Here is a 17,915-nt window from a genome sequence, read left to right as displayed (position 1 = left end):
GAGAGCGGGAGTCCAGCCCAGGCCGCGACCGGCAGGCGCGAGTCCTTTAGAACGAGAAACAGAAAGCCACGGGGACAGGCTAGGTTTAGAGGAAGAAACTGCAGAGCGAGCCCAGATGCCTCAGCTTTTACTACATAACATTTCAGGTGTGTTCGAGAACAGCTGTGTGTGTGCAGTGAATGACTGGTACCTGCGAGCTTCTGGGAACGAATTCTTATTTAAAAGAGAAAAAAGTTGGCCCCGACACAGGAAGCAACCCCGAAGAGCCCCATAGAACCCTGGGAAGCACAGGCTGCTTCCTGACACAGTCTCCTCCCCGCCGCCCGCCACGCGAGTGCGAATCCCACGACGGCTGCCGTTTAGGGAAAAGGGACACCGACCCGGTGACATCTGATGCCACAGATTCCCGACGCAGTTCAGGGGCCTCTCGCAGACTGAAACTTAAGTGGCCACATCACCGGCGGCTTCCTCCAGGAATTAAGTCAGGCACAAAGATTCTCTTTACAAAGAAAACTATGCGCATTCCCAGGGATTTGCCCTGGTAGTCGGGTCACTGCCCCTTCAAGAGGAAGCAAGAACGCCAGCTCACTGGTTCAACACAAAAACTGAATGCTACACCCCCGCTACCAAAATAAGCGAAAGTAACTAGATGACCAAGAAGCACTTCTGCTTTCCTCTTCCTTCTGGAAAGAGGTGAGCGAGTACCAGCAAGGGGAACGTGGGGGTGCGTACCCCAGGAAGGCCTAGTTTTCACCTGCGCCACCATCCTGGCACTGAGCGAGCGTGAGCGGCAGACCAAGGCAGCAGGTGCCCCAGAAAGTGTTCAGACTGCACCACGGGCTCCAGCCCAAGAGTCGGCCCCGACATGGCCCCTGGTGGCCAGACCGATCTGGAAGCATCTCTCAGGGCAAATCGTCCACTCGGTGGGTGTCAGCTCTGCCCAGCGGCCACGACAGCAGCCGCCAAGAGAAAACGCCCGCCCACCCCACACCCAGGGCGGGTTGAACGTGCTGGGAGACCTGACAAGGGACAAGAGCAGGCATCAAGCTCATGGTGGGCTGTACACAGAACATCAGCGCGTCTTCAATTCCACCCAGGATGAGACAAGAAAAAACAGGCTTTGAAGGGGGCCGCGCAAGTTTCCGACGGAGAGAGAAGTGTGACGGCGGAGACAGTGAGGCAAGTCTGTGAGAGCAGAGGGGCGCCCAAGAGGAAGCCCGAGAGCCCCAGGACGCCGCCAGGAGCCCGCGGCCCCCCCCCTCCTTCCTCAGAGACCCTCAGCCCTCCTGGCGAGGCCCCACCCCACCCAGGCCTCACCTTTCCTCTTCTCAGTGCTGATGTGGGTCAGGTTGAAAATGGTCAGGAACTTCCTCTTCTCCTCGAAGTTGGGGCTGCTGTTCATCTCGTCGGGGCTGTAGCGGGTGGACAGCGCCAGTCTCGGCGAAGGCGTCTGCCTCTTGCTCTGAACCGTCGGGGGCGACGGGCTTCTTTCTCTCAGCATCCGCCGCCGCTTCCTCCGCTTCTGGGTCAGCAATTCCTCCTTCTGCTGTTGGGTGGTCAAGCCAAAAAGTTGCAAAAACTCTAGCTTCTAGATTGGGAAAGAAAACAAATGAGTTTGAAACCACTGGCAGTGGCGTGCTTCCACTGACCCAGGGGCCCCTCCTGGGGTCCTCGAAGCTCTTGTGCTGTGGCCACTCCGCGCCGGGCCTGGGAGGAGGAGGGCCCTGACGGCGTCCCAATAAGCGTGGGAAAGCCCAGAGGCAGGCACCGAGGTGAGTGCCAGCAGCCCAGCCCAGAGCCTGACCGCAGCGACGAACCCCAGATACCTCAGAGGATGTGTCCAATTTGAGGGGCGGCTGCTCGGCCACACAGCGGAGGTGGGCCCTAACCTCCTCTTCGTCACTCTCGTCGTAGGAGTCGTCCAGGTCGTAGTAGTATCCTGGAGGTGGAACGGATCTATTCAGCTGGGCAGGGAGCCTCGATTCGCCAGTGAACACACACAGGGCACTCCACTCGGCAGGCCAGGCCCTACCGCCCTTTGAACACCCCCAAAGCCAGATTCCTTTCACCCCAGGTGGAAATGTGCATTAACCCCTAGTCCTAGGGCTTCTCAGGGCTGGCAGGTGGGGGGGCAGAAAGCAGGCACCAGGCTTCCCTTGGATCCACAGACCCCAAGTGACAACGCGGTCTCCTGGCCAGCACCGATCCCCCAGCAGGGGACCGTTCATCACACAGGCCCGGGGCCACGTCCACGGCAGCCCAAGGCTGTCTGTGCACATCCACTCCCTCCTGCTCGGGAGGGGACAGGCACACTCAGGTCCCCGTCCCCTCAAAGGTACAGAGCATGCATGCAAACTCCTGTGCAGAGAACAGAACCCCTACACCGGAGGGCACCGGGGCTCTCGCCCCGCCTTCTCACAAGGTGAGTGGAGCAGAAAAATCTTTCTGGGGCTCTAAACTTAGCCTAGATCAACAACGCAGACCAACCAAGACTCCCTCGGCCTTGGCCCCTGCTTCCGGCTAAGAGGCTGAATTTAACACCATGCAGAAGAAACTGGGCTGGACCCCTGATCCCTCCTGGTCTGACAGGGGGTGAAGGAAGGGGACAGCCATGCTTGCCCTAGGCCTGCTCGCCTGTTCTCCGTAGCTCTTTGGGGAACCCAGGGTGCCGCTGGCTGAGTCCCACCCCACCCTGTGCAGGAGCAGGAAGGAGAGGCGGCCAGAGCTCCCGCCTCCCCTGCCCCCTAGGCCGCCCACCCGCCTGCGACTGGGACAGCAGCCCCAGGAGAGGAGTCCCGGCCGGGCCCCGGGCCGTGCTCTCGACAGCCTCCTCCCCTTTACACTGCACTGTTAATACTTCAGACCGTCTTACTGGCCTCTGTTCATCACCTATTAAATGTGCGTGTCTGTGGAACTGTTTTCACAGACAGTCTACAATTTGGCTTTTGGGGATAACACGCATTATGGCAGGACAGACGAGGGGCCCGGGTCTGTCTTCCCAGCAGAAGTGTCAGGCAGAAACCAGTGAACCTGCTCCCTGGAGCTGCTGAGACCCCGGGGCAGAAAGCCAGAGGGAGGAGGGAAAAGGAGGGAGGAGGGAGGAGGGAAAAGGAGGGAGGAGGGAGAAGGGAGGAAGGAGAAGGGAGGAGGGAGAAGGGAGGAAGGAGAAGGGAGAAGGGAGGAGGGAGAAGGGAGAAGGGAGGAGGGAGAAGGGAGAAGGGAGGAAGGAGAAGGGAGAAGGGAGGAAGAAGAAGGGAGGAGGGAGGGCCGCGGCCGCCAGGGACACGACCTTTCTCCTGGGCCTCCCGCCGCCGGCGCTCCTCCAGGTCCAGCTTGCTGACCAGCCTCCGTCGCTGCTGTAGGAACTCATCGTAGACGTAGGTGGGGTCGGGGCCCCGTGGCGCCGGGGGCCGGTAGGGCGAGCTCGGCTTCAGGGGCCCGGGGGTCTCCCCGAAGGGGGCCGGCGGGGCAAGCGGGGCCCGGGGCTGGCCCAGGACGGTCTGGGTGGACGGCTCGAGCTCCGCCAGGAAGTGCGCAGGCGCAGGGGGGAAGGCCTGCTGCTCCAGGCCCCCTGCCTCGCGGGGCGGCGGCTGGTACTTGTCCAGGGGGGCGGCCTCTCGCTTCCGGGGTCCCTCCTCCGCTTTCTCGGGGCAGTAGACCCTCTCCACCTTCACCAGCGGGATGGCCGCCTGGCGGCTGGGCTCAAAAGGGGCGGGGTGGCCGTGCAGAGGGTGGCCCTCGGGGGCGCGCCGTGTCTCCAGCGTGCTGTCCATCAGGGACACCGGGTTCCAGAGGGCCGTGGGCACCGAGTGGTGCTGGGGCTTGGGTGAGATGAGGGGCGGGGGGCCGCCAAAGTGCTGCGGGGGGTCGCGGCCTCCCGGCTCGTGACGGTTTGGTCCCGGCCTGCGAAGGGAGCGGAAGCAGCCGTCAGCCGCAAGGGCCCAGGCGCGCCAGCCACCCTGGCCCCTAGGCTGCCTGCCGGGAGCCCCGAGCCAGCCAGAGCTGGAGGGGTGAGCAGGAGGCCTCCTCTGGGCCACGTCCCAGGGCTGGAGGGAGGACGGGCCTTCCGCTCCGCCGCCTTCTCTGTGGACAGCTCGCGGCAGGCGTGTGCAGGCCCGCTTTGGAGAGAACAGGGAGCCCAACGTGGGCTCTGCGGGTCTAGGGCAGAGACGGTCCCGGCCCGGCCAGACCTGCTCGAGCCCGACTCTCGCCAGCCACCTCACAGCAGCTCACCCTGTGCCACTGCTTCCTGAATTCCCAGCATGCTGAGAACAGACCCGCCCCCGGGCGATCCCAACTCCAGGCGAGCCATGCGGAGGGGGCCCGGCCTCCTCTCTCCCTCCGTGCTCACAGACAGCAGCAAGAGGCCGGCCTCGGGGGCCCACCCGGCCTACACTTGCTTCCGTGGACACCCTCACAGCCGGCAGCTACGCCCAGAGGGTCTTCAAGGCCCCGGCCGGGGCCTGTCCAGGGAGCCAGGCCACCTGCCAGAGCGCACGCCCCTCACACACAGGGAGGGAGGGAGGGGACCTTCCATCAGACACGCAGCTTTGCCCCGAAGCCAAACTAAGTGCCTCTTTCCTCGGTGCATTTAAAACAACATTCACCTTCCAGGACTATGTGGCCGCTGTTTCTCCAAAGTTTATCTATTTTCTTAAGGGAAGCCCCACGCTGCCACGGAGACCGAGGGTAAGGTCTGAGGGGACGGAAGGGGAAGGGCAGAGGCCACGGCAGGCACGTGAGCAGCCGCCTGCCGTCTCCCAGGGCTCCGCCTGCCTGGCCGAGGAGGGGGCCGGCTAATCAGAGCCACCAAGGCCACTGCGCCTCTGCTGGGCGGATACGAAAGGGAACCATATCGAGAAGCGCTAAGTCCTCAAGTAAACAGCAGAGGAATGAAACCTGTTAGCGAAGCAATATTTCACGCGCTGTATAGCCAGGCACAGGCTGGTTTTCTAACCCGGAGCCCAAGGGCCCAAAAGACCATCAGGTTCGCGCTGCTGTGGGGACCACCGAGGCCAGGTGAGGACTGAGGCAGAGGCCACCCCCGCCGGGGGCGGCAGCACACAGGCCCTGACAGCTGTGCTGGGATCTTGAAACCCCAAGCAGAGGAAGCCACCCTCGGGTGTCAGCACGCCCTGAATTTATCAGGAGATGCTGGACGTGTGCTGACTGCTCGCCCAGTCCCCTGGGCGTGACGGGGACCAGAGGAACTGAGGGCAGCTCAGAAGCAGACGAGATAGCCCGTGTAGCCTCGGACGGGCCCAGAGAAGCAGAGGGACTGTCTGCAGCACAGACCTCGCTGTGGCCACGCTGAACGGAGCAGAGGCCGGAGGAGGTAGGAGACCCAGGCAGGGGCCTGGCCACAGTGCACTCCCGGTCACACCCAATTAGCAAGCGAATCCCCTCAGTGGATGCAGAGGCAGGAGGATGCAGACTGCTAGACGGGCCAGCCATGCCAAGGACACAGAAAAAAACCCACCAGTCAGCGAGAAACTGGAGAAAGAGGGAGGGAACAAGTGGACATTTACAACGCCTCCGACCCAGAAACCCAGCACCATGGACATCAGGGGCTGGCAAGAGGCTCAGAAATCCTCCCACCCAAGCTCCTTTGTGCAAAGCTGAGGGAGATGGGCCCGGAGAAGGCGAGCGGTGTCCAGTGTGCCCCAGGCCTGGCCAGGCTCTTGCCACCAACTCTGGTGTGGGTCTCAGCCTGGCCCTTCAGAGTGAGCCCTGAAGGGAGGGAAGGTGGGGTGGGGGACACAAGGTGACAGCCAGATCAGCAGACGGGGAGCAGCGAGGCCCCACGGGCAGCTGTAAGAAGAAGGGGCCCAGCTCACAAGGCAGGTGTCGGCAGCCATGGGTCCCAGAGACAGGTGCGAAGGCCTCTTGGGAATTTTTTAGAACAGGGCTGGAGAAAAGGGTATTTTTTTAAATTAGAAAAGCAGTAAAATTAATTTTTTGTTTGATTAAAAATTAAAGGGAGTCCCCCTTCTCATTAAAAAAAAAAGTTTGGGCAGAGGGAGATGGAAAGGACATAATTATTGAATGAATATTCTCCGTCGCCCTCCTTCAGGCACTGCGAGCATCGCTGCTGGGAAGCAGCTGGGCCGAGGCTGTAGACACAGGTTACTCGGGGACGGACGCCCCCGAGCAACCGCCTTCCCTCCTCACCGCTCCCTCCTCCAGGCCAAAGCGGGGGTTAGACAAGTGACAACACGCAGGCTCCCTCGTGCAGACGCCGCCCCCATCCCCGGGCCCACCTGGCACTCTCAGGCCTGTGCTCCGCGTCCGCGGGCGCTGGCGGCCGGCCCAGGTCCAGGTGCTGCTCCAGCACCTGCTGCCGGAACTCAGACACCTGCGACTGGCGGTCCTCCTTCTCCTGCCGCAGCCGCCGCTGCCGCGCCAGCCACTTCTCCTCCTCGTTGGTGCGCTGGAGGAGCAGGGCCGTGGCCGCACTGCTGCCCGGCAGAGAGAAGAGGCCGTGGGTGGAGAGGAGGCCGGGCACGGGGTGGTGCGGGGCGGCCGCCGGGTGCAGGGGGTGCTGCACGGGCTTGGGCGCCTGCAGGCCCGCGTCCTTCAGCTTCTCTGTGGGGGAGAAAGGCTGTCACGGCGGGATCTCAGCGCCAGGCTCAGTCCCGCCCCACTGCCCGTCCTCCCGGAGGAGACGTGCACCACCCTCCAAGGGCCTCCCCACGGCCGGGCCAAGACAGCCGGGGGCATGGATGCTCCCGGGCGCTCGCCTCATCCGGGTGACACGCTGGGTGTGGGCGTGTGGGGCAGGCTCACGTCCACACGCCAAAGCAGACTTGAACTCTGGGAATCACCCGAGCCGCCTGCTACAAGTTAGATTACGCATACGTACGATAAAATCAAATGGTAAAAACGAAGGCTAGGGCTTCCCTGGTGGCGCAGCGGTTGGGAGTCCGCCTGCCGATGCAGGGGACGCGGGTTCGTGCCCCAGTCCGGGAAGATCCCACATGCCGCGGAGCGGCTGGGCCCGTGAGCCATGGCCGCTGGGCCTGCACGTCCGGAGCCTGTGCTCCGCAACGGGAGAGGCCACAACGGTGAGAGGCCCGCGTACGGCAAAAAAGAAAAAAAACTAAGGCTAAAAAATACTTAAAACTATCCCTTCCTAAGAATTGTGTCACGTTTTACCCCGGTGCACAGTCTTTCAGCTGTCTACGTGCATCTGTCTTCTCTGTGTCGTGCGCCTCTCCCCCCAGCTCCCTGTCCGGGGACATCAGGCGCGTAGCTTGCAAAAGGCATGGTGTGAATCTGCTCCAGGCCGGCGGGCAGACGCTACGCGGCAGGGCCCTTTCCTCGGGGAGCCCCCCAGCACTCAGCTCCCCGCGCAGGGTCCTCCTCTCGGGTACCTGCTCGGGTTGGGGTCAGCTGCTCCGAGGCCTTGCCCCGCTCCTCAGCGGCGTGGCTCCGTAGCCCGTGCAGCTCGGCCACGGGCAGGAAGGCCGGCTCCAGCGCCTTGGCGGCCAGCAGCTCCTTCTCGCGGGCCCGCTGCTCCCGCTGACGCTCCAGCTCCCGCTCGCGCTCCAGCTCCTTCTCCCGCTCGCGCTCCTTCTCGCGCTCCCGCTCGCGCTCCTTCTCGCGCTCGCGGTCAGCCTCCCGCTCGCGCTCACGCTCCCTCTCCCGCCTCAGCTCCTCGTCCATCTGCATCCTGCGGGGCGAGCAGAGGGAGATGTGACCTCCACCGCGGGGGCGCTCGGGGCCGGGCCGGGCCGCTAGGGAGAACCCCCAGAAGCAAGGAGCTGACACACCGAGACCAAGGTTTTCCTGAAAAAGCCAGCATTCCCACCCGAACGGTGACGGGAGGCGCGGCGGGTTCTACTCTCGTTTGATGCGCTAAGAGACTCAAAGTCCATTAGATCAAAAGTTGTGCACTGACTTCCGAAGCGCCACGGAAAGCTCACGGCCGGGGGCTGGAGATTCTGAGGACGCAGCCTCGTCAGGCACTGGCCAGGAGCTCGAAGCACCCACCGTCACCGCCCCGTGTGCAGGCGAACAGACCCAGGACCCAAGTGGCCAAGGAGCCCACCTGGCCACACACGAACGGCCCAGCCAGGCTCTGCCATCCGGGGAGGGAAGAGCAGAGGACACCCGGCCTGGGACGGGGCTTACCTCTCGGCACTGAGGCTGGACATCCGCTCCGAGTGCAGCGCCGCCAGGGACGAGTGCGAGAGCTCGGGCGGGTAGCGGACCCCAGAGAGGTGGAGATGCATAGCTGATGGATGCAGTGGGGGCAGGGAGCCGGGGGTGGGGATAGGGTAGAAGGGGGACCGCAGGGCTGACAGGCAGTAGGAGTCGTCCATCCTGTGCGAGAAGATGGGGCCAGTGAACACGCAACGTAAAGGAAAAAAGGCGAGACCCAGCCCTACCACCAGGTGCCCCAGCCAGGTACGGTTATTGATCCAGGGGCGCTGGACAGGGCAGGACGGCCACAGAGTCTCCATGAAGGCCCTGCAGAAAGAGTCCACGTCCACAGCCAGACCCAAAGCCCCTTCCTCCCAGAGGCCAACAGATGATAACAGCTCAGGGCTCCGAGGCCCTGCTGGCCACCCCAGGCCAAGTGAGGAGACATCCAGGTCTGGGGAGGGGTGGTCCACAGCATAACTGCCGACCCGTCACGGAGGACCCAGGAAGCTTCTACGTAGAGCAGTGGTACAGCGCCGTCTCCAGCGGGGTTTCCTGGTCGCACACAAACCTTGCGCTCTGCGCTTTAATGCTTAAGGGCACCAGTGGAGCGGATGGCGGGAGAGGGAGGGGCTGGGGCGAGGCCAGCTCTCGGACAGAATTTCCCTCCAGAATTTCCCTCCGGGGGCAAAGTCCTAACGGCTCATCTGCAGGGCTGGGAGGGGCGGCCGCCTGGGGTCTCCCTGGGAATCTGGCCCCAAGCAGTGTCTGCCCAAGGGTGGGTGGGGAGGTCTGGGGCGCCTCACCTGAAGGCCGGGTGGGGGAAAGGGTGCGGGGCCAGGTAGCTGGGGTGGTAGTAGGCCGCGGCGGTGGCCGGGTCCAGGCCCAGGGGAGGCAGGGAGGACACGCGGAGGTCCTCGGTGGTGTGGTAGGGCCGGAAACTCCGCAGGTAGTCCTCTGTCACCGTGCTGGGGGGCACCACGTGGTGCACGGGCCGCTGCAGGCTGCGGGAGGGACGGGCAGAGGACGAAAGGCGGAGGTGAGCCCCAGGCCGGGAAACGGGCCAACCTCCCGGCACTTCCACCATGCCTCCCTCACAAGGACAGGTCCTGGCAGGAGGCCCAGGGCACAGGTGGGCAGCTGCTGCTCCTTGGGCCCCCCCAGCCCCCTGCCGTCCTCACCAAGTGGGCGCAGGGCCGCTATCCGCGGCCTGGAGGGACCCCTGGCCCCGGGAGCCCCAGACTGGGGGTTCAGGGTCGGGCAGACGGCAGAGCCAGCCGTCGGCTCAGCGTGGAAACGGTCAGCAGGCGCAGACGGGGCTGAGCCACCATCTGGCGGCCTTGGGCTCAGCTGGTGCGGCCGGCCTGGCGGCCAAAGCCTCAGGGGTCCAGAGCCCAGCTCGCGTGCCCTCCCCGGGCCCCGACCTGCACTTACTTCAGCGGAGGAAAGCGGGAGTCCTGCACCACCGAGCTGGGGGAGATGCCAAAAGGGTAGGGGGTGCTGAGCAGGTGGGAGGGGATGGCCGGGCCCCCTGCCTTCTCCTGGGGCAGCGGGGCCTCCACGATGAGGCGTTCCCGACCGCTGCCGCTGCCCCGAGAGCCAGCGTCTTGCTAGAGGACAGAAAGCAGCGGGTCAGGGCAGGGGCGGGCGGCTCACACCACGGCCAACGACGAGCCAGGCCTTCCTCCAGACTCGGGGTGGCGGGGGAGGGTTCAAGCTTTAGAGCACGATCTAGAGATGGCCTTTCCTTAGGGTTTTCCACCCAAACCTGCGGTGTGAGCGGCATGGCAGGCGGAACAGAAAGAAGGGAGGACACAGGTTCCAATGATGGGGGGGTCTGGACTGAAACACATCTGGGCGACAGGAAAGGACAGATGCCCCAAGATCGGACTGGGGTCCAGACGAGTGCCCGCCAGGGGACACAGCACAGTAGGGCCACCCATGCCCTCCCAGCACAGATCTCCCACAGGTCACAGCTGCTCCAAACTCAGAGGCGGGAGCTGGATGATGGTGGTCCCCGCACACACTCCCAACCCCCGGCGGTGAGCTCTGCACTGCAGCGGCTGTGACAGAACCACACGGAGCCCCTGGCCACTGATCGCCAAGCGTGTGCCGGCATCCCAAGGGGCCGAGGCGTCAGCTGTGCTTCCAGCTGCCGGCCTGCGTCACAGATGCCTCCCGGCCCACGATGCCCATGGAGGACGTGGCCGAGAAGCTGCTGCTGCCCTTGGGCAAGGCATGCCAATCTGTGCCCCGGACAAACCCCGGGGCGGCCGGGGCACCGACCAGAGCACAACTGGCCAGACCTGTCTGGGGCCTTTGCACACTGATGGGGGCAGGGCTGTGGGCCCGCCTGCCCCAGACTCCCGGACACAGAGCGTGACCTGGGGCCTGGCGGGGAAGGCAGACCCCCGAGAAACCAGAAAGCGCTCACGCAAGGCAGGATGGGGGAGGAGGCGGCCCCCAGAACCCCCGGCCGCACGGAGGAACGTCCTGCACGCCCGCCCACGGGAGCGTCCACAACACATGGAAAGGTTCTGTCGTTGGGGTCGTTCACACGGCTGAGGGGGGGCTGAGAGCAGGCACCAAGCGTCAACAGCAGCCGGGGGCTCTCGCTCTGGACGCGGGAGCCAGCCTGGGGGCTCCGTCACCGTGACACCCTGTTCAGCCTAAGGTGAGGATATCTCGGCCCAGGCCTCCCCTGAGCCCCGGAAGCTCCACAACCCGGCCCCTCCTTGGCCAGATGGCACGACGCCCGCCACCTGGCGCCAGGCCCGGCCACCCCTGACCAACCGCAGCAAGTAGGGCACGGGCCCAGGTCTGTCCACCCCAAACCCACGCTGTTTCCGCTGGGCCACAACCCTCTGTCTCCTCACTGATGTGGCGCGCGTCCAGGAATGACCACTGTACGTGGGGCGGTGACGAGAGTCTGTCCCCAAAGAGACACCCTCTACTGTCCCTCCAGCCCTGACTCTGCCAGTAACCTTCCCGTCAGAACCAGGAGATGGGGCAGCAGAGACCCCCAACCATCTCACTCCCTGGGTGGGGGGGCAAGAGACAGACTGCGCGGCCCCCTGGGCGACCCCTCCACCTCCACACCCGCAGACGGTGACCCCGCAGAGCATGAGGGGCCCATCCGTCACCATATTTACCAAATGTGCTGGTGGGTGGGCACCGCGGCAGTGATCGTTAATTGCAGGAGACAGGCCGCTGATTGGAATTTTTAACGAGCACCCACATCTGTTCCCACGTGTGGGCACAGCCCCTCCGCTCACGGCGGGGCCCTCGTGGTTTGTGAACTCCGACCTGCCCTTCCCGGGATGGGTGGTCACAAAGCGGCAGCTGAGGGTGGGACCCACGCGTGCGCCAAGCCCGGGTCAGGGCAGGGAGCCCGGGACCCCCGCCCGGGTATTACAAGCCTTCTACACAGGGTCCGGCACGGGGTGGCTCCCGTCTGGCCCTGGAGACCCTGGACGGGTCCCATAATTGCCCCGGGCCTCGGTTCCCCCAGCGGTCAAACGTGCCATCACAGCAGCGGCTCACAGAGCAGCAGGGATGGGTGCACGGGTGTAAACGGGACGCGGGGGTCTCGCACAAGCAGCTGCACCTCCTAGCCCACCCCACTACATCCTCTCACGCTCCCCGTTGACACTACCACCCAAGGGGCTGTCCTCAGCGTGCCGGGTCCCCCTCGCACCCCTCCCTCTGCTGGCGCAGGGTCAGGCCAGTACAAGTGCTGACCCCCACGATGAGGCGCCTCAGCTGCTCTGGGGCCTGCCCCTCACGGGGGCCCCCGTGGAGTGGAGAGGCCCTGTGCCCAAGGTCTGGGATGGACTAACAAGGGATGGCATGGCCCTCAGATGCTCTCTGGACGGGGACGCAGTGGCTGCAGCCAGAGGCCCCCTAGGTGCCAGGGTGGCTCCCCCGATAAATGCCCGGGGTGATGGGACCCGGGGTGACCTGGGCTCTGCCTCCAGGCTGGCAGCAAGGCCCCTCCTCCCCTCAGGCCGCAGTAGGAGGAAGATGGCAACCCAGGGCTTCCACCGTCAGCCCAGGACAGTGAAGTCCTTGAGGGGACCTCGATTTAAGGACAAAATCTGGGGACAAGCTCCAGGCAACTCCAGGCCACCACACGCCTCCTCGCGCTTCCGGCACCGTTTGCTGAATCAAACAGCAGAGTGAGGGGTCCCAGGCAGCCCCTGTCCCAGGGGAGGGGCCCCGAACGCACCAGCCCCAGCTCAACGCCGTCCCCAGAAGCCCCCTTCAACCCTCGGCAGGACAAAGCCCTGCCTGGAGGCGGCTGGGCCAGATGGCACCTTCCCAGCCCGGCCGAGGACAAACAAGGAGCTGGAGAGGCGGGGGGAGGGGTGGGCTGGCAGGCAGGGGGTCCAGAGGGCCAGACCCACGCGCCCGTCTGGCTGGAGCCCTGCCAAGCTTATGACAGGCACCTGGGAACGAGGTCATGGGGGGTGGGCCCGGGCAGCAGCCCCCAAACCAGGCCGGGCCCAGGAGGCTCAGCCGGCCACCCCGAGGCCCTCGATGGTGGCGTCCAGGCCCCCGCGCCGGCCTGCCGCCGGGCTCGCCCCAAGGAACATCTGCGGGCAGCTCTCATTTCTGAGCAGCGGCTGCGGGCGCAGCTGTAGAGATGAAAGAAAGAAGGAGTGGGGGGGGGGGGGGGGGTGGAGGAGAATCCTTCATTCTCTGGTGATTAGAGAGGTTTCCACTAGGCAGCCGGGCAGACACGCCCTGTTAGCTTTAAAACAGACTATCATTGCATCTGTCCTTCCACAGCTCCCGCTACTTGGGAAATACCGGTGACCCCGGTGGGCGGGAGGGCCCCCCGTGACTCACGTGCCGGGACTTCAGGAAGCCTCCCTCCCCCCTCACTACTCTGCTCTTCCTGGTCTCCCCCTCCCCAGGAGGATTCAATTCTCTGCTGAGCCTTTGTGCCGGAGCCGACGAGCTGCACATCACCCACTAATCCAGCTCCCTTCCCGCCACCCTCCCTGGTGGCACTAGTGTTTCATTAACCACCGCCTTGGTAAGTGGCTGGAGAGAGCCACCGCGGCCCTTCCTCTGGGGGTTACTCGGTGTTTCTGAGGCAGTGAGGACCCCCCTCCACCCCGAGGAGGGCTGAGCTTGGGGGGAAGGGGCCCAAGGCCAAGGCACCTGAGTGTCCAGGAGGGGGTCGTTTAGGAGGCTCCTGGGTCTGGATGGGCAGCTGCTGGGCACAGGGGACAGGACCAAAGGGGAGGATCTGGGCCGTGGGTGGCCGTCACCAGCCAGGGCCAAACGAGGAACGTGGCAACGGGATCGGAAACCATCTGGGCCCCCAGGAGTTAGGGGAGACGCAGGTGGTTAGGGCCCCAAGGTCGAGGCTGGTCGCCAGGTGGCAACGGGCCCCTCTGGAGGCAGGAGATGCTGGTGAAGACCCCTCGTCCTCCCTCAAACCAGGACTGCGGCGTCTTGGGCATCTCCAAACCCCTCTGGCCAGGATCCGCTCACCAGGCCCTGCCCTGGCTCTCCTGCCTCCAAACTGCACTCGGGGTAGAGGGACAAAGCCAAGGCAGCAGCTTCTAGGCGGGCACGGGGGCCTTGGCCAGGTGATGACCCAGCAGTGTCTATCACCTCTGATGTGGGAGTCGAGCTACGGCCACCTGGCCTATTTCCAGGAATTCAGGGGGTCCCCACTGGGCTCCGTGGTCAGGGCCTGCCTGAGGGTGGCCCCCTCTGTGGACGGCGGCTGTCTTCCCCCACCTCCAGGGCAGAGAAAAGACAGACCCTGAGTGATGTCCAGCTGGGGTCCTGGGGCCCATCCCCCCACCCCCCCCCCCCCCCCAGCAGGGCAGAGAGCTGCGAGGGGGGCGAGGGGAGAGTTCCCCCTCCCCCCCTCCCCCACTTTCTCTGTGGTTTAATTAGTATTTTCAAGTGGTGCTATCCCTCTGGGAACTCCAGAAAAATCCAGGAGAGAAGCACAGGGACAGTGTTCTTAGTTAGGAAGGGCCCCTCCAGGCTGGGAGCACCGGGGCTGGGGGCAGCTCCCAAGGCCACCAGCTCCTTCTGCAGGGCCACGTCATACCAGGGACTCACCCCCACCCCCGCAAGCGCGGGAAAGGGCCTCCTGGGGCAGGCGGACTTCGAAAGTTAAGACAGAAATAGGAAATCTGATCTGTGAAAATATGTGCTGGTATTTTCGCTATTTCGATTCCTTGTTTGTGGAATAGATAATAATCCTAACAGCTATTGTCTATCAAGTGCTTAGGATGTGTAAATACCATTTTAAGCACTCTGTCCCCCCAAGATTTCTATGTTGGAGTCCCAGCCCCCAGGACCTCCGAAAGCGACCGTATTTGGAGACAGGATCTTTGAACAGGTAATTAAGGTAACACGAGGTCACTAGCATGGGCCCTGATCCAATAGGACTGGTATCCTTATAAGAAGAGGAGATCAGGACACAGACACACAGAAGAGCACAGGAAGAGACAGGGAGAAGACGGCCGCCTACACACGGAGGAGAGAGGCCTCAGGAGAAACTGACCCTGTCCACACCTGGAACTTGGGCCACCAGCCTCTAGAATAAATCTGTCTTAAATAAGCCCCCGTCTGTGATGCTCTGTGAGGCTCGTTTTGGCAGCCCAAGACCACTAACGCCCGTGAATCTTCTTGAATCACACAGATCCTCCAGGTAGGTACCGTAGTTACACCATTTTGCAGAGAAAAAGACAAGCTCAGGGGAGTGAGCTGGGGCAGGGGATTTCAACCACGAAACCCAGTCCCGCTCCGCGGGAGGCCGCCTCCCCAGCACCTGTGGCGCATCCGGCCCCCCCCCCCCAAGCCCCCTCCCCACACTCACCTGCCGGCTCTCGCTCCTCCACACGCCATTGACGGTCTTGGTGGGGGCGATGGTCACCACGGGGGGCGTGCTAGGGACGCTGTGGCCCCCGGGGGGGACGATGATGGGGCCCATGGGCACGCGCTTGGGTGTGCTGGCTGGAGAGCTGTGGTTGGTGGCCGGAGAGGAGACGGGGGACGACTCACTGCTCAGTGAAGACCCTGCGGGAGAAGGACACAGCAGCCTGAGCGGGTGCCCCCCGGCCCCCAGCAGCCGGGCAGGGGCACGCGGGCTCCTGCGGACGCCCCGCCCCAGCCTGGGATCTGGGCGGTACCTCCCCACCCCCACCCACGGACAGGGCCCCGCAAGCCTCCCCCCGCCCCCAGTGGGGGAAAGAGCCGGGGACGGAGCAAGCGTGGCTCGACGAGTTACACCCACGGCAGCTGGGGGCCGTGCGCGACACCCCGGGTCACCGGGGCTGATGTGGGCCGCTGGGGCGCAGGGTGAGTGAGGGGCCTGCTGAACCTGCCCCACAAGAGGCAGGAGCTGCACGTGAGGCTCTGCGCGAGGGGGTGGGCACGAGACGGGCCCGAAGTTCTCCCTGCGAGCCCCCTGTGTGCTTGAGGGTGGGCGTCCTAGCTGCTGAACGGGCCTGGCAGAGTGGGGAACAGGCGAGGGCGTGGCTGACGAAGGCTTGTATTTTCAAAATACCGAACGCGTTCATTTCAAGTTTTAAGAACTGAGTTACGATCCGGCGCTGAAAGCATACAGGTTGGTGTTTTTGGGCACATTCACGGCGTTGTGGAAACATCGCCATTACCTGATTTCCATCACCTCCGAAAGAAGCCCCACCCTCAGCATCACCCCCATGTGCTGCCCCCCGAGGTGGGTGGTGTGGAGGGTGGCAGGAGGATGGGATTGGTTTAGCTCCTGGCAGGGGCACAGGGTCATGGTGGTGCGTGGGGTGGGAGGAGAGGGCGGGGCCTGGGGGGCTGGGAGGAAGTCACCCATTTGCAGCCAGGTTGGCCGGCAGCTGCTCCTCCCGCGAGGGGCGGAGGTGCGTCCCCCCTCCCCCACCCCCAGCGCCCAGGCTCGCCCCAACGTCACCGCCCGGTGGGATATCTATCCCGGCAGGTGGGCAGCAGAGTGGCCCCTGAGGGCTGGAGCTGCCGGCAGGGCCTGGTCCTGGGGTCCCCGAGAGTCACACCCAGGCCCAACGAGGTTCGGCCGGGTGCACATCCACACCCCGCACTGCTCTGGGCTGCAGTCTGGGGACAGAGGAGACCCCTCACATGCCCCCCCCCCCCCCCCCGAGGCCCCATGGCCCACAGGCCCCCGACACAAACCCCACCGCACCTGAGAGCCACAGAGAGCACCCAGGGCCCTGAATCTGGGGCAGGCCAGACAGGGGACCCCCAGATTTTCCTGCACAGCAGAACTTCAGCTCGTCCCAGGCACCGCGCTCGCCCATGGTCGCGGGGGTTGCGTGAGCTCGGGCGGCCAGAGGAGGTGGACCCGGCCGAGGAGGCTGCTGCCGACAGTCCCGAGCAGCAGCCTGGACACACGCCATCTTGCAAAGCTCCCCTCTGACGGGCTCAACTGGGCAGCGTCTGTCTGCGGGAGCCCCACTTGGGGCACCTGGGGCCTCGGGGCGGGGGAGGAAGCTGGGGCCAGCACAGACCCCCGCCTCCGCGAGCAGCACATCCTCCCTGGATTTTGTTCAGAACCTGCCTGGGTCCCAGGGGCCAAGACCCTCATCTTTTCTCCAAACCATCTCAGGTGGGCAAGCTCCTGCTACCTAATCAAACCTTTGCTTGAAGGGGAGGCACGGCAGCCTACAGCTCAGGGTGCTGGGAGACAGTCACCCCTCCCTCTGCCCCAGAGGCCCCGACCATCGAGGTGCGGGCTCAGCAGTGACCAGGAGGCAGACTGGTCGGATGCCGAGGCCCCACGGACGCTGGGACAGAGCTTCGCCCTGAGCAGCGCGCTCCCGGTCCAGGCCGCCTCACCGTGCTTCCCTACGCGTGTGCACAGCTTGGACAACTGTATGGGGCAGCCCCACGGGGAGACACCCGGGCCAGCCAGACCCGCCCCCGGCCGAGCCGCTCGGCAACCGGTCAGTGCCCGGCCAGTGGGCAGTGACGAGTCACCTGAAGGCTGCTGCCCCTGACGTGTGACCCCCAATTCCCCAAACAGATCCGCCAACCACGGCCCACACAATTCTGCAACCTCAAGTCGGCCGGGCCAACCACCGAGACCCAGCACCGGGTCAGGATCCCAGCCGTGGGGCAAGTTCCAGCCTCGGTCAGCTGTCATTACCGCCCGCCTAGGGACAGCCGACAGGCGACAACGTCGGCGGCCTTCCTTTCCCAGTGGGACAGTTTTGAAACGAGCTGTGTCTGCCAGGTTGGCGGAGCCCTGGCCCACCCGAGAAGCCAGCTTCCAGGGAGAAGCAGGAGGCAGGCGGTGGGCTGACCCGGCCAGGAAACCCCTGTACCCTGAGCGCTCACCAGGTTTGCGCAACTTGGAGAAACTGGGAGCATCTGTGTCCCCACCACTGCCCACGCCCTGGCACGGCAACCCCGCTCCTGGGGCCCCAGCAAAGCAGGCTGCCGTCCACCAAACACGCAGGCGGGCGGCCCCTACGAGGAACTCCCGCCACGTCCACCAGCAGCCGGAAGGACACAGCAGGGAGGGGGTGGAAAGCCACCAGAGCTCTCGGCCACCAAGCAGGAGGACCTACCGTGCACCTGGCCTGCACCCCGGGCCGCCCTGTGTAAACTACGCCTGGGGGTAGAGGGAGCGAAAAGAAAGAAAACAAACACACCGAGAACCCCACCAGTCAAGGGAGAGGCTGCACTGCCTGGAGAAAACGGTGGGGTCAAGGCCAGGTGGGCTCTGCTCCTCGAGGGGCCGGGCAGACGGGGGGAAGCTGGAG

The 17,915-nt window shown here is 64.5% G+C and overlaps 1 protein-coding gene across 10 annotated transcripts in view; it reads right to left on the bottom strand.

Moving 5' to 3' along the window:
• GSE1 (Gse1 coiled-coil protein) overlaps positions 1-17,915 on the bottom strand; it is a 420,610-nt gene that overhangs the window by 11,457 nt on the left and 391,238 nt on the right. For 9 of the 10 annotated variants that reach the window (XM_032613569.1, XM_032613571.1, XM_032613574.1 and 6 more), the window contains 9 exons: positions 14,999-15,198; positions 9,580-9,755; positions 8,952-9,149; positions 8,134-8,325; positions 7,374-7,672; positions 6,261-6,585; positions 3,290-3,903; positions 1,827-1,939; positions 1,318-1,588 (listed from right to left, as the gene is read on the bottom strand). In XM_032613569.1, coding sequence (XP_032469460.1) covers positions 1,318-1,588; positions 1,827-1,939; positions 3,290-3,903; positions 6,261-6,585; positions 7,374-7,672; positions 8,134-8,325; positions 8,952-9,149; positions 9,580-9,755; positions 14,999-15,198 — 2,388 coding nt within the window. The remainder of the gene's footprint in view (positions 1-1,317; positions 1,589-1,826; positions 1,940-3,289; positions 3,904-6,260; positions 6,586-7,373; positions 7,673-8,133; positions 8,326-8,951; positions 9,150-9,579; positions 9,756-14,998; positions 15,199-17,915) is intronic. The other variant, XM_032613570.1, reaches the window with a different exon arrangement.

The sequence above is a fragment of the Phocoena sinus genome, chromosome 19, assembly GCF_008692025.1.
Source record: "Phocoena sinus isolate mPhoSin1 chromosome 19, mPhoSin1.pri, whole genome shotgun sequence".
Taxonomy (NCBI): domain Eukaryota; kingdom Metazoa; phylum Chordata; class Mammalia; order Artiodactyla; family Phocoenidae; genus Phocoena; species Phocoena sinus.
Note: the sequence above shows the minus strand (reverse complement) of the source record. Positions and strands in the feature narration are given on the sequence as shown.